Source organism: Sparus aurata, chromosome 24 (assembly GCF_900880675.1).
Source record: "Sparus aurata chromosome 24, fSpaAur1.1, whole genome shotgun sequence".
NCBI lineage: Eukaryota > Metazoa > Chordata > Actinopteri > Spariformes > Sparidae > Sparus > Sparus aurata.
In genome coordinates, this window is record NC_044210.1 from 15092480 (window position 1) to 15107351 (window position 14872).

At 44.4% G+C, this 14872-nt stretch overlaps 1 protein-coding gene across 3 annotated transcripts in view; it reads right to left on the reverse strand.

Annotated features, from left to right (window-relative positions):
* LOC115577202 (receptor tyrosine-protein kinase erbB-4) overlaps positions 1 to 14510 on the reverse strand; it is a 280463-nt gene extending 265953 nt beyond the window's left edge. For all 3 annotated transcript variants that reach the window (XM_030410145.1, XM_030410146.1, XM_030410144.1), the window contains exon 1: positions 14108 to 14510. In XM_030410145.1, coding sequence (XP_030266005.1) covers positions 14108 to 14171 — 64 coding nt within the window. In that variant the 5' untranslated portion in view covers positions 14172 to 14510. The remainder of the gene's footprint in view (positions 1 to 14107) is intronic.
* Positions 14511 to 14872: the final 362 nt, after the last annotated feature.

Below are 14872 nucleotides of genomic sequence, written 5' to 3' on the forward strand. Positions count from 1 at the left end.
GCCTCTTCAAATAAGATTTTCAATGAGCACAGAAAAAATTTACACTTTGAAGAGATGAATGTAAAAAACGACAAAAAAACGTACTTGTGTGAAAGTCTGCACAGACATCTTTCTACACAGTGAAGCTCAAACATTAAACTGTGGTAACAAGGCGAAAAACACATTTTTGACTGGAGGGGGACTTTGAAGCGTCTGACATCTGCATTATAAGAGACTCCGAGAAGTCTACAAATCCACATACATCCCCAGGAAAGTCAACAAACAACACACCATTCTGTCTCGCTTTACAAACACTGACTGATGAGAAGGATTCCTATTTTTTGCCTAATTGAATTTATAGTATTTCCTCTGCTGGAAAAGCCTCTAAAAGCAAAGCAGTCTACGATTCGTGACAAAGAGCTCTGACAGACCTCAACAGTGAGCTTTGTGAGTGAACCTGTTTGAATGGCCCACTGCCCTGCAGTTGAAACATGATTTCAAGGGAGTGAAAGCCTTTTGAGAATTTCATTTTCCAGCGGAACACAAGCTCGCAGAGGGCAGCAGCGTGACGGCATGAAGCGCCGTCTGTAGCGCCGGACGATGAAACCACGTGCGTTCTCGACTCTATCAGCCCCTGTATTTATCTCCTGCTTTCTAAATGTCTCCCTGTCCGTCTTTCAGATTTCTCTGTATTTTCTCATAGTGCTTATCAGCAGGAAAACACATGAATACCAGCAGCCACTCCGGAATTTAATGGACTTGGAATGAACCTTGGAACTGAAAAAACATTGCAACAGTTCAAATATTTTATTATCAAGCGGTTTTATTTGAATGAAGTTGTCTTGATTGCAATATGTTTGCTCTTATACCTTAGTTTGAATGTGACGGTCCTCGTCTTTTTGTGCTGAAACAATGACGTCTTTGAATAAACGAGTGGTTGCCTGTCGAAAATGTCAATCAACAAGTTAATTTAAGTCATTTATCGAGGAAAAATCTTCCACACACATGACAATTTGCCTCTTTTTGCTGTTTTATTTCACGATAAACTGCATATCTTTGTTTTATAGACTGTTTTAGGCCGACAACAAGCCATCTGAGGACTTCAACTGGCGCTCTGGGCAATCGTTTACCTGAAAAGAAAGATGATTAATCTGTGACTGTTTCACTAATTAGATGCCATCCGAAATTAATAACCCTGTCAGTGAAATACATTACACTATATGCTACTCGTTTCCTTTGCCAAATACCATTTTGGAGGAAAAAGCGTGATGTAGTGACAGAGCCGGTCCACAAAGGGCTGAAGACATCGTGTTAGTCTGACATTGATTTGCAACAAGGAACAAACGAAAGGTTTCTCTACTGATGTGGGCATCAGAGCAGAAAACACTTGCATTAAATGTCAATCTGGAGGGCAATGAATAAAACATATTTTATCATTTGATTTTTGGGAGATTTTCCTACTTCTGTTTTGTTCCCTTGAAGATGCAGCATATAGGGATAGAAATAACTAAAACTATTAGCAAAATGTGAAAAAATGTTCTGCTAAAGATATCTTTTGACAAAAGCATGCTAACCAGCTAGCCCCTTAGCCACTTTGTACATCAAGAGATGATAGTCAAAGGCAAAGTCAGGTGATACGACCACTCGCTAGCTGCCCGGTCAATTTGGCGGTAAGCGGAAAAGTTTGGAGTTGTTATTTATTGAGATTGTTTAACCTACCTTAACAATTGTAAGCATCGAACCACTGATGTTGTGTTTATGTATATGTCCTTTATAGGTGCAATGTGTAAGAATGTCAGTTTACAACATTAAATAAAATACCTTAAATTATCAACAGAATACATAGATATACATATAAATACATTTGTATCCATATATGTAGCATTACCATGTTAACCCTGCTAAGCCCTGGCTCGTCCTTTACATAACACCACCCCAAGTTCGCAGTTTGGATCGCTAGCTGCATGGCTAACTGAGTTAACTGGCTAACCACAGCTGCAGTTAGCAGCAGTCTGGTGATATGTTCCCCTATTTGTTTGGAGTAAATCACCTTAAACCATATTTGTACATCCTTCCGTACATCCTTTATCCGATCTCATACTGTGTTTTATTTAAGCAAAGTTATTGTGTGGTAGCTCAAAATGTAAATTTCAGCACCTTGGTTTTACTGACAAAAAGGTTTGTTTTTTATTGTTTTCAAAAGCTCTCAGGTAGCGTATCATTGCATATATTATTTAGGCTTTAGTTGTCAGGGGAAGATACAGTATTTTAGGGGAAATGAATGAATAATGAATGAATGTTTTGTATACAGACACTATGAGCGTCGACGTTTTGTTCTGGCAGCGAGCGATTTGTAGATCTGTGCATAATCCACTTGGCAGTTCCCCTTAAAACCAATGTATATTTGCCAATGCAAATTAGAGGCATGTGATATTTTCGCCGAAGGACACATGGCGGGGAACAAACGAGCATATGCGCGAACACACGCAACGTATTTGTTCTCCGTCTTTTCTCGTCTTTCAGGTACAAACCAACACAACATGTGTGACCCCATTAGCATTATCCATGGAGACAAGACAAAACAATGCGTGTGTGTGATGCATCCTACTGATGAATATATATTGACACACTTTGCAATCACACAATAGATACTTGATACACCTTAACACACACACACACAAGCATACACAGTGAGTGCCTGTGTGGCCCGGGCTGATTAATTGGAGCGTTCAGCAGCAGTGATAGCTGTACTCCTCAGAGACAACACACTGTCTCTCTCACTCCACCTTAACCTCTGCTGGACACACACACACACACACACACACACACACACACACATATATACTGTAACCACACACACACACACACACCTCTTCCTTCCTCAGCTGAAATTAGACCACCTCTCCTGCTTTTCTCTCCCTGTCTCCCATCTTGTAAATGACCCACCATCAGCTCGCTTTCACCTTGCCGAAAGCGCTTCGCCGCCGAGCAACTGGTAAAGGTACGACGCAGGGGAGCACTCAGGTGTGTGTGTGTGTGTGTGTGTGTCGGTGAGAGCGCGTGTGTGTTTTTGCCTCTCAGCCGGAGACAAATTAATGAGCCGACGCTCAAAACCATAGAAAATGCACAAACAGATTCTTATAAGTGCACTCTATCCAGCGCTCCCTCATCTTTCTTGGCGCTGAAGGTGACTCACCTTCACACACACACACACACACACACACACACACAATTACAGCGAAGCCCAGCCAAGGTTTTCTCCTCCACGAGTTTTATGTACCTTTAAACCCGCCGAAGGAGCGGCCATATTTCTACTGGACTGCAAGGTGACTTCAGAGAGACAAAAAAAAAAAAAAGCAGGGGGGAGTCGGGTGGGGGAGTCGGGTGGGTGGGTGGGGGTAATGAGGATAAGAGGAACAAGTGGCAGCACAGAAAGAAGAGTCCCCACCTCTGGTCAAGGTATTGTGCCGCGTCGAACGACCCACAATCCCTCACAATCGCCCTTTCCATTGTCTTCCCCTCATCCTCTCATGCTCCCCTCCTTATCTATCCTCAGAGACTTTACATCTCTTTGTCTCGCTTTGTCTTCCCTAACACACTCTCCTCTCCTCTCCTCCACACACACACACACACACACACACACACACACACCTCCATCACCTCCACCTCTTCTCTCCCTTCTCTCTTTTCTCTCTCTATTCCCTCCCTCCCCAGTCAGCTGTCACGGCTGCCACTTTCTCGCGCCCACTCATTTATTACAGGTCACCATCGCAGAAGGGGCCGTTTAAAAAGGACAACGTGCCCCGTCTGAACACACACACACACACACACACACGTGCACACACACACAACCTCTTACTCATACAGTACACGCAGATTTTGCACGTACTGTACATAAACACATGAAAGCCTGTCACGGGGAGCCAATATGCACAAAATGATTATTAAAAGTTGATTATTATCCAACAGTGATGGAATGTTACTAAGTACAACTGCTCACATACTCTACTAATATAAACTTTTGATGTACTTGTAGTTAAATTTAGTAGTTTCCATTTTCTCCTACTTTATACTTCCAATCCAAGACATTCCACGAAACATTTAGTAATAGAAAAAGTGGAAAAACTAACCTAAACAGAAAAATGCTGAATATTGGATCCAATAATCAGCCAATCCCCAACACACCCATACACATGTTTGCACAGCGATTCTTATTAAGGCTTTACATTGATTTCCAGACATTTTTACCATTAACCTAATCCTAACCATAACCAATTTATGCCTAACCATAGACATAACCTAATCTCAATCCTTCCCTACCTCTAAACTTAACTTTCTGCCACATTAAGACCTTAAGTCTTCGGTCCCCGTGAGAAATACTGGTCCTGACATGCTCAGCGCTCGTTTTCCACGGTCCCCAATAGTTAACAGAAACAAGCACACACGTACATAAAAGTGGACGCTTGTATATATGTCGATGTAAAAACAACAACAAACAAAATGGACAATGAAGACAAACAGCCCGGATGTGACTAAATATCACGCCAAGCACTTTTGCACCAAAAAACTGCCACACTAGAAGAATTCTGCACATTTTACCAATCGATGCAGTTTAACACACGAAGGCGTTCGATTTAAGAACCATTTCATCAGCCCAAGTCCGATTAAAACGAAAGGTGCACTGTGCAGTTTGAGGGACGAAATCTTAAATCAGAAAAGAAAGAAATTCATTGGCCTATTTTTTAAACAAACTAAATAAATAAACCCATTGTTTAACTTTGTTTATATGTGGCGGACCCTGCCACCTTTCTAGCTTCAAACATTGTTCATTTTCCTCTGAGAACAGCTTGTTTATCCAGTAATGGACAAAATATATATCTGAGTTTGTATCATTACGTCATTAATATTGCAAATATTAAAATTCTTAGTCTGAATTTCCTCTCCAAACCCACACAGTGCCGCTGTAAGCCTCAATTTGTAAAAGTACATTTCTTTGTGGGTTATTTGAGGAGAATTTGTTCCCCCAAAACTTCTTTTCCTCCTCCCTGATGTGTGATATAAGTCTAAGCTCCCAAGACTCATCGTGAACAATTCTAATACTCAAAAACTAGATGATTTATGAAGCCTGCAGGCAGCACGAACATGCCATGAAATAAAGCGCCACAGTTACCTTACAGACAACACTCAGGGATTACAGATACATTATGACTTTCCTGACCTGTCCTGAGATTCCTGACCTCACCAACTTGAACTTATTACATGTTAGTTTCATCAGAAAAGTGCCACAATCTCTCAAACTAGTGTGAAATCTTCGACTTTTACCACAATTTATTTAAAAGATAACACAGAATGATTTGCAAATGGTTGCATTTTCTTGAGTGAGTCACTCAAAAATCGATCATTTGCAGCCGTAACGAACAGCAGAAATCCTCCCGACTGACAAATGCGGGGACCTTCAAGATATTGCATTCACAAAAATGCTGTGCTATACGCTCGACTACATTATTTGCCCTTGATGGAGAACACAGCATGTTTCCATGGCGGGAACACAGTTTTGATCTTGTAGAATTAGCCGAACATGAGTTTGAATGGCGGGGGAGCGATTCCCCTCGTGGATCTGGGTTTGTGTCCTTTAAATACTCTAACAACATCTCACAGATATTACGTCTTAATCCTCGTAAAACGGTGCCTTTTTCTGCCACAACGACAACTGGAAGCACACAATCATGTCTCGTTCCGTCTCTTATTGTGGGCAAACATTCAGAAAAAAGAATTAAAACAGAGAGATTTCCGTGGCAGAAATAGCCTAATAGACACAAAGGCGCACATGTCTAAGCATACAGAGTATCAATCACACACACATACACACACACACACTCTCACTCACACACAGAGGGATACACACTCGCACAGTGCCAGACAGATTAAGGCCCTGATTAAAGCGGGTGTCGCATAAAAGTCTTGGAACAGTAAATATCCTTAATTTGTAGTGTAATTAAACAGATTAGCTGCCGTGAATATCTTAACAGGGATTAGTTCACACACAATACGCCAGGCGGGCATGACTACACACACACACACACACACACACAGACAGAGGGAGGGGGTAAACTAATGCAACACATCCAAAATAGCGGCTTTTGAACCGCCGTAAGACGCAACCGCGAGACAGACGAGTTGGTGTGTAAAGGTGTGTGTGATGTACGATGACATCACACACACGAGAGAGAGAGAGAGAGAGAGAGAGATAAAGAGCGAGAGACAATGCAACAGAGGGGGCCAACATAAATCTACTAGTCCGGGTTGAATTGCCGGATCGACACGCACACAGATGAGGGATTAGAGACCAGTGATCATTTCTCCTTTCACACACTTTCATTAAAACGCCGGGCTTTGTCAAGGTTACAGGGAGGGAGAAAAAAAAAAAATTCTTTTGTGATTTTAATGCCCTCCATTGTGCCGCCCTGAGAGGCAGAACAGAAAGCAAGTGGAGGGGGGGGGGGGATGTGAAAGACGGCAAGAAGGAAGAAGAAGAAAAAAAGCCCAGGCTCGTCGTCAAAGGCCGAGTCGACGGCACTTGATCCTGCCTCGCCAAAGAAGTGCTGCCAATCAAAGGAAGCTGAACGCTGTCCCACTTCCTGTTCTGGCCTCGTGCCCGAGCTCGGCACTGCAAATGTACATCCACTGCCAACACTTGTATACGCAGGCCCAGATACACAAATGTGCACGCATACATTTGTCTTAGAAGGCAGATCAAACCTTCCCTCCTGCCCTGACTTTAACCTTATGCTAATCCTGCAGCTACCGTGTAATATCTTAAAGTTGCACTGTTGAGTATTTTTACATCAATAATGCATCGTATGAATAGAGTACGTGTGACGACTTAGACGGAGAATTATAAATCCAACTGTGCTTTATCTACAAGTCTTATGGAGCATTTTAGCATCTCTTAGCTAGCAGCTAAAGAGCCAAATGTAGTTTTTAGGAGTTGGTGGAGACCAAAAACAGAGCGAAAAGGACTTAAACTAACCAGGTGACCAGAAACATGAATGCTCATGTTTCTCTGTGTGTTCTGGATCGCTCCAAATAGTTTGCCAACATGTTAGCGATTACGATTTAATGTGATACTATGTCAATACTGTGCTTAGCTTGTTCTGGTGTCCCATGTGGCCAACAACCAACATTAATAATGCATCATATTTTGATATTTTCTTTAGGAGCTGATGGAGACCAAGCTTAAAAGAGACAGAAGTTAAAACAGCGTTTCTGACAGAGGGGGAGTACAGAGCTGAAATACTAGATAGTTTGAGCAAGCGGATGCACTAAAGCATGTAAACTTATTTGACTACTAACCCAAAATATGAGCCTGAAAATTGAGAATAACATTCCTCCTCTGAGAGTTTGAAAAACTGTTGAGGTGTAGCATCACCACAAAAACCTAAACCGGAAGAAAAATAGTCAGGAAAATGGTCAAAACACATATTTTTATAATTCATGTTTTTATCATTTTCAGTCCATCAGCATTTAGAGTGACATTAATTTCCTGAAATCTGTCATGCTTAGATCAAAAACAGGCTCTTACGTTTTGTTCTGGGTGCAATTTTAAAGATCTATAACTTTAAAACTGCAGACTCGAGTAATTCAATTAAGAATTAATTAGTATTTAGCTTCAGATGAGTAACAAATCTCAGTTCCGACACAGACGATGATTCCGGTCTGTCCTCTAACACTGTTCAAAGCGGCTGTAAACCAAAGTCTTGACAGAAAATCAGCATCCCAACCTCGCTCCACCGGGTTTAGGAAAAAAAACACACACTCGCACATTAACAGATACATGCGTGTAAGCATGTAAATGACAGTTTGAGTGGTGTAAGGAGCTGAAGACAGCGTGTTGTCCGCCAAACAAATTGCGTGTCGTAATTAAAGCGGTGTGTGTGTGGGGGGGGGGGGGGGGGGGGGGGGGGGGGGGGATGTTTTTCCATTCTCCCTGTATTCTCTGTGACAGCCTCGCACTCACGCACCGCTAATGAAAGACAGAGGGAGGAGTGTGTTGTTCACGTGTGTGTCGATATGTGTGCGAGAGAAAAGGCAAGGAGGGAGGAAAGGAAGAGAGGGAAGGACAAAAGCGGAGGCAGTGAAAGATGAAGCGGGGGAATAAAACAGGAAACGTGATGGGAGATGGAAAAGAGGTGACAAATGCAGGAGAAAGGAAAATGGAGAGGAGTTAATGGAATAAGTAAAAGAAGCTCTGAAGTGAGCCGACCGGTGCTGCTCGGAAAGATCTGTGTGTGAATGTGTGTGTGTTGTGTGTGTGTGTGTGTGTAGGAAGCCCCTCAGACGCAGGATGGAGGCATTTGTCTCTGAGTGGAATTACAAGTGGCGGGCCGAACAAACCCTCCAGTGGACTAGAAGAAACAGAAGAGGGGGAGGAAGAAGGAAAAAAAAAAAGATTCCTCTGTCTTTCCTGTCCTTTCTCTTCCTCCTCGGCCATGCCTCGCTCGCACGGTGTGTGTTTGTGTGTGTGTGTGTGAGCAGCACGATCCACTGAAAGTACATTTGTACCTAAAGCAAACAATGAGCGCACTTGAAGCACCACTAAACCAGGCTTCCGCCGCCCTTTCACCCGTGAACTTGCACGACTTCGAGATGAACAAACAGCGAGACGCGGAGCAGAACCAGCATGCTGAAAGAAATTAAAAGAGGGCATGTAGATTCGAGGGTGTCTAAAGTAAATCCCTGTGCATGGGTGGACTGTGTTTTTTTCTGTGTAGGAGTGAGATCTCAGTCCTCCTGAAAGGGGACATCTGTGCCAGGCTTCCAGCCTCCGACTAGCCAATCTAACTCGCACTAGGAGTTGGCACCGGACGCCACGGCACAACCAAAGCCAACCCTGCTCATCATTAGGCAGCAAAGGCACGGGGGGGTTCAAAAGTCTGTCCTGCCAAGCACACAAACACAGCGCCAGAGACAGCGAGGGACTGAGAAGCCTCTGGGATGATTACAGAGGCCAATAAAGCCGCTATTTTGCACCCGCGCCTTGGATGTTTTCCTTCCCATGCTGTGCAGTTGTGATTCCGCATGTAAATATTTGGGTGGCTCGCAAACTGGGAAGAACAGAAGCCCCTCTGTACGGCCGGCGGCGGACAAAATGTCAGCGAGCGCTCTCGTGACGTCGCGGTATTGCTTCGGAAGGCAAGACAAAAAGAACAATTTTTTTCCCAAGAGAGGGAACAGCGTCATCTTTGTTCGGCCCGTGCGGATAATAATCGGAGCGCCGCGAGAGAGGTAGCGTTGTGCTGTCTCAGGCCTTGGAAAAGCGTTCCATCACCCCCACGCGTCACATCATTTGTAAGGCTTCCCTTTACGGCCCACTGAGACTGTCCAGTTGTGACAGAGGGAGCAAATAACAGCCCACACCTCAATGTCACCCTCACTGAACTGCAATTATTATTCTTTTGTGCAAACAGACATATTTTACCCTCCTTCTTTCTGGCCCCTTTCACCGGAAGACGCTGACAGAAAGCGTCTCCATCGGCTCGTCAGGAACGATCACAGCATATCTGAGTAACATCCAGCCCAGGACCTGGCACGGGTTAAAGCCTGGCAGATATCAAGTTATGATAGCAATGTTGACTAATTTAGAGCAAGATTGAATTCCTTCACTACCCTCCCCCCCTCATCTCTCATGCTGTCAAATAAAGGGCTCGCGGTCTAGACTGATGCTATCAAAAAAAAGCTTAATTAGCTTGTAATAAATTCTCATTTCCGTCAGTCTTCTACAAAGCCTCGGCCAGCTCCGTGGCTCAGTGTGTGCCAGCTGACAGACGCCCAGTAATTTGATACTGGCATTCAGTGGGTTTCCTTTTCCCCGCCGCCGCCCCCCTACCTTCTCCCCCGGCCATTTCACAGGAGAGCACGTCTTTAAATGTCACCCAAATACATACACACACACACACAAACACACACACACGTGCGAATGCAGCGGACTGCCATACACACTCGAGCTAGGACGATTGAAATGTTTGAGGGATGCGAGGATAGCAGACAGCTAAATACAGGATGCTGGAATAACTGGGGTGAGCTCTGTTTAGACGGGTTGCGAAAGGTGAGGTGAAGATTTCTTTTTTTGTTTTTTGCCTCCATCAAAAACAGGAGGGGAGGATCCATTCCCCGCGAGCTGAATACCAAAAGATTCACCCTGTCAGAGGTAGGCAGCGGAATCGGATGTTCAGGGGAATGTCATCGTCTTTGATTTGGCATTTTGGCGAATTCTTCTGAAGACTTTGAATTCCTGTAAACAACAGGACTCCCAAACACACCATCCAGAAGAACCAGATCCATGATTGACCTTGGAAACGGTCGTTCAACCGCTTTTTAGAACGTATTCCAGAGCTTTTAACTGCATCTTACCATCTGCCTGTGTTGGAGTCAAGACCACCTAAACCGAGGCCAAGTGAAGACCAAGACCAGACTGTATCGAGACCGAGACAAGACCAAGACTTTAAGGCCTAGTCAAGACCAAGTCCCATTGGAACCATATATCGCCTTATGTATATTTAGAGCTGTGTGTCTCGTGACCACGACCAAACTCGAGTACTACATTACTGTCTTCCTCAAAGGAGATGCAATGGAAGGATTTAGGCCCGAGGAAGGTTCATTTAAAACTCAAAAATAGAATAAATTAGTCGCCAACTATTTGTTAATCGGTTTGAGTTAAGACGAAGCTTTAACTTCTTAAATGTGAACATTTCTGGTAAGGGTTAGAGTTTGTTTCCTCCTCTCGGACAATAAACTGAATACTTTCAGGCTGTGAACAAAGACATTTGTGGAAGTGTTCTTGGGCTTTGGGAAACACTGATTATCACTGTTTTCTGACATTTTAAAAGGACCAAACAACTAATAAATAATCATTAGTAGCAAATCAAAAGAACAGAGAAAGATGGTTGAACTTGTGATTTATTCTTGACATTGAAAGCAGAAGTTTGACAGATCTTGCTAGTGTTTTCCAAAGCTTTTAAACGCAGCTCACTCAGGAAAGGAGGTGAAATCAAGAATGTACGGCTGTGAAATGTAGCCATCTGATAGGTCTAAGTTTGAGGATGAGTAACCCTGACCGCTACAAAGATCTAATCATTAATCTCGAGCTACGATGCTTCGTCAATTAAATTATTAGTCGATCAAAATATGATTACATTTCCCAAGGAAAGATGTCAAACAGTTGCTGGTTCAAGTTTCTTAAATGTGACAACTCGGTGCCTCTCTTTGTCATTTTTGGCAGTACTGTTGGTTGGAGTTTTTGACATTCCATAGACAATACGATTGATCAATTAACTGTGCAACATCTGTTTCAGCCCTACATTACTCACTTGGTCGACCAAAAGATTATTAAAGATCTTAAGGTTTCGGGGAAGGGTTACCAACTATTTGAAAAGTTGGAATAAGACTTAAAAATCAACTATCTTACCAAGAGGACCTTTCAGCAACTTTGATAATTGATATTCAGGGTTAGGAATGGATGATGTTCCTTTTTGTTATTTACGATATTAAACTGATTGACTGTTGCATCAACACGGCTTGTTAAAAACCACGAGAAACAGGCGTTCTCCCTTAGCTTCTTGACGATTAATTGAGAAACGAATCGTCTGATCAATGAATAGGGTTGCACCCTAACAAACCTCACTGTCCACCTGAAAACAGCTCATTCCCTCAAACCTGAACGGTTTGGAAAACTTGGCAAAGTACGTTTGGCTTAAAAAGGTTGGGAGGCCGATTCTGGAGAATGATCGTTGATTGTGGGTCCAAAAGTTGTCAAGTATTGACACTTTCTGGGCCTAACACTGACCGAAAGCATCCAACCGGGGAATGAGACTCAACAATCGACTGTTCACCAGAACTGCCTTCCCTTCCTTTTCATTTTACAGTGTTTCTGTGCTGTTTTGTCTCCCAGGAGTTGAGTTGATTTTGCTTCATGAACACCAAGTCCAAGACGGAGAAGAAAGCTCCAACAGTATTAATAAACACTTCAGTGCGTCCGTAGGGTTCTTTTGTAAGGTTTCATTTGCATCAAAATCAAGATTAATATGAGTCTGCAGTAGCGTCCGCACAGATTTCTCTCACGCTGCCGAGAGTCTGTCAGAATACAGCAAATCATCAATCAAGTTGCGGGTGAAAACCTTCATTTTTGGCAAACATGTGGCCTCACTGTACATCATAAGAACACACACACACTGAGAGATAGTAGCGTATAGAGCAGAGCAGCTGACTGGCAGGAATGCTGCAGACATTTGTCTCGCAGCAGGAGCGTACTGACAGATTCAATCACCATGTTAAACACCAGCGAGGTGAACGTCTCCAGCCTTGACTCGCTCCAACCCCGACACGCCTTTTTAAACGTGTTTGATGTACGGCGGCGGGCATGAATTTTCAGATCGACAATAAGTAGAGGGAGATTAAAGTGAAAAGAGTGGACAGATCGCACACAAATATCTCCTCACCCACAAACACCCACACAAACACACACACAATGAACTTCCCAAGAGGCATAGCTCAGATTCTTGGGCAGAATTTGCATCACAAATATCTTGGATGGGAGTGTATGCATGCAGAATAAATAAACCGGCCAGGGTGCCACTTCTTCCTCCCCATTCATCCCCGCCTGTCACCCATCCATCCGTGCATCCATCCACTCCTGTTTAATAGGCAGCATTCAGCGCCTTTTCCATCCAAGAGCCACACCACGGCCAGCGGGGGAGTTGGTGTGTGTTTGTTTCTCCGACTCCCCCACAAACCGGCCGAGATCGAGCCAGAGCTCGACCTGTCCTTGGAGGCGGGGAAGGAGAAAAGCGTCCTAGAATCTCATACGTGGCGCTGAGAGTTTGGACGACGGCCACATTCACCTCTGAACATCCAGCTTCCTGACAACCCCTGGCCAGATTCTTGATTATATCAATTAGGAAGGCAGAGTTTGGCATCACAAAGCAGGGGAAGATCTGCGCGAGGAGTGCATCCACACTCTTGACTGACTTCCAAAGCAAACTCCAAACCAAACAGAATATGCTCCTACTGATCAATAAAGCCTGTGAACAAAAGCTGATTGAAAAAGTTCAACAGCAGCATTTTTCCCAACATCAAAGCCTCTATCTGCTATGTTGCTTGCGAGGTTGTGGTGCACCATGAGCGAAACATCACGCAAGGAGGTGGTAAAAAAGCCAAATGTTACATGTTGCAGGCGCAAACATCAAACTGCAAATATCCCACAGGGGTACCAGAGGAGGGATCCAACGCTCACACATAAATGAAAATATCATTAACTTCTCTATTAATTGGCTACCGAGTAGCATTGACGCGTTACAAGCCTTCATGGGAATATCGCAGGAACATTAAAGTGATTTTCGTCCAGGGACTGACACCACAGGGGTCCTAATGATGAAAGCGAGATGTTTTCCCGCTGCCTATACAGCCCCTCAGTATATCTGATGCGTCTAAATTATTCAAAGGCAGTAAGGGGATGGGAAAGTGTGCCACTGGTGCAGCCGAGCTCAATTCATATAAATCAGCGCAAATAGCCGCGGTCCTCGGTCTATCAGTGTCCGCTTAGGGGGATTAAATTAAAGCGATGGCGCATTCATTCATATTTAGGGGTGCAGTGTGAATAGATAATGGTTCCGGGGCTGGTGTGCGCTGCGCTAACACCACAGCTCCTCCGTCTTTCAGTGGATTCAGAGCACAGATTACACTTGCAGCGGGGTGTGAAAGTGGATGTCCGCTCAAAACGTGTCACACATCAGCGTAAAAGGCGAATCAAAAGGAGGGGAGTTCGAGATTTTTACGCAGGGGCTCGACACCACAATCTCGCAGTACCGCTGCAGATGTGAGTCTGCATGAGATGTTTCAAATCCAGCGTGGCTGCGTGTGAAGTTGTGTTAAGTTGTGCCAGGGATGTAAAGCAAACACACACACACACACATACACACACAGCACAGGTGTTAAACAACCGTGTCCATCCGAGCCCGAATCAGACATCTCTGCTCAAACGTGCGGATTTGCGCAAACATGACAGGAGGTGTTCGGACCCCCTCACCTCATCACTCGGACCCAGGCGCGTGAGACGCGCATCCAAGTCACTCACCTGACTGCGCTGCGCTCGATCGGATCACCACCAAAGTGACGAGGAGGCAAGCGGGGAACTTCATCTTCGAGGGAGAAAGCTGGGCTGCTCGTCTTGTTAAACTCCCGTAACTCACATGTCCAATTAAGAGAGATATCCTTCGGTTAGTTTCCCCCTCCACACACACACAAAAAAAAATAAACAAGCAACAAAAAGAAAAAAAAGAAGAAGAAGAAGGAAAAAAAAAGAAGAAGAAAACCGTCGGAGTCTTCTTGGAGAGCTGGCACAGCTTCCGCGCGCCGTGGAGAGCTTTTACGCGCCGCGCTTTTGTTGTGTTTGTTTATCAGTTCCCAGACCAGTGTTTAGGTCGCTTTCCACCGCGGACACTCCGAGCCATTTACTCCTCACACTGCCATAGCGCCGGTGGCTTGGGAGTGGGGGGGGGTGTTGGAGGGAGGGAGGGGGGGATGTGGAGGAGCGTGTGTGCCGGGATGGAGGGGTGGACTTGGGGGGGGGGGGGGGGTCCGAACACGCCTCCACGCTGTGATTGACGCGTCTTCCAGCCTATCACACAGCACATCCAAAAGATTAGGAGCGTTTTGTGTTTTTTTTTTAAAAGTCTTTTTTGGATGTCCGCCCACCTCACTTATCACCTCTCCTGATTGGCTATTTGGCTCCATCGCTGCTGTCAATACACCTGTCAGGAGCTGATTCTTGTTTTGGCCCCCATTCTGGGTGGTGTGGCCTTTATTGCCACCTGTGACTTTTCTTTTTAACATTATCATA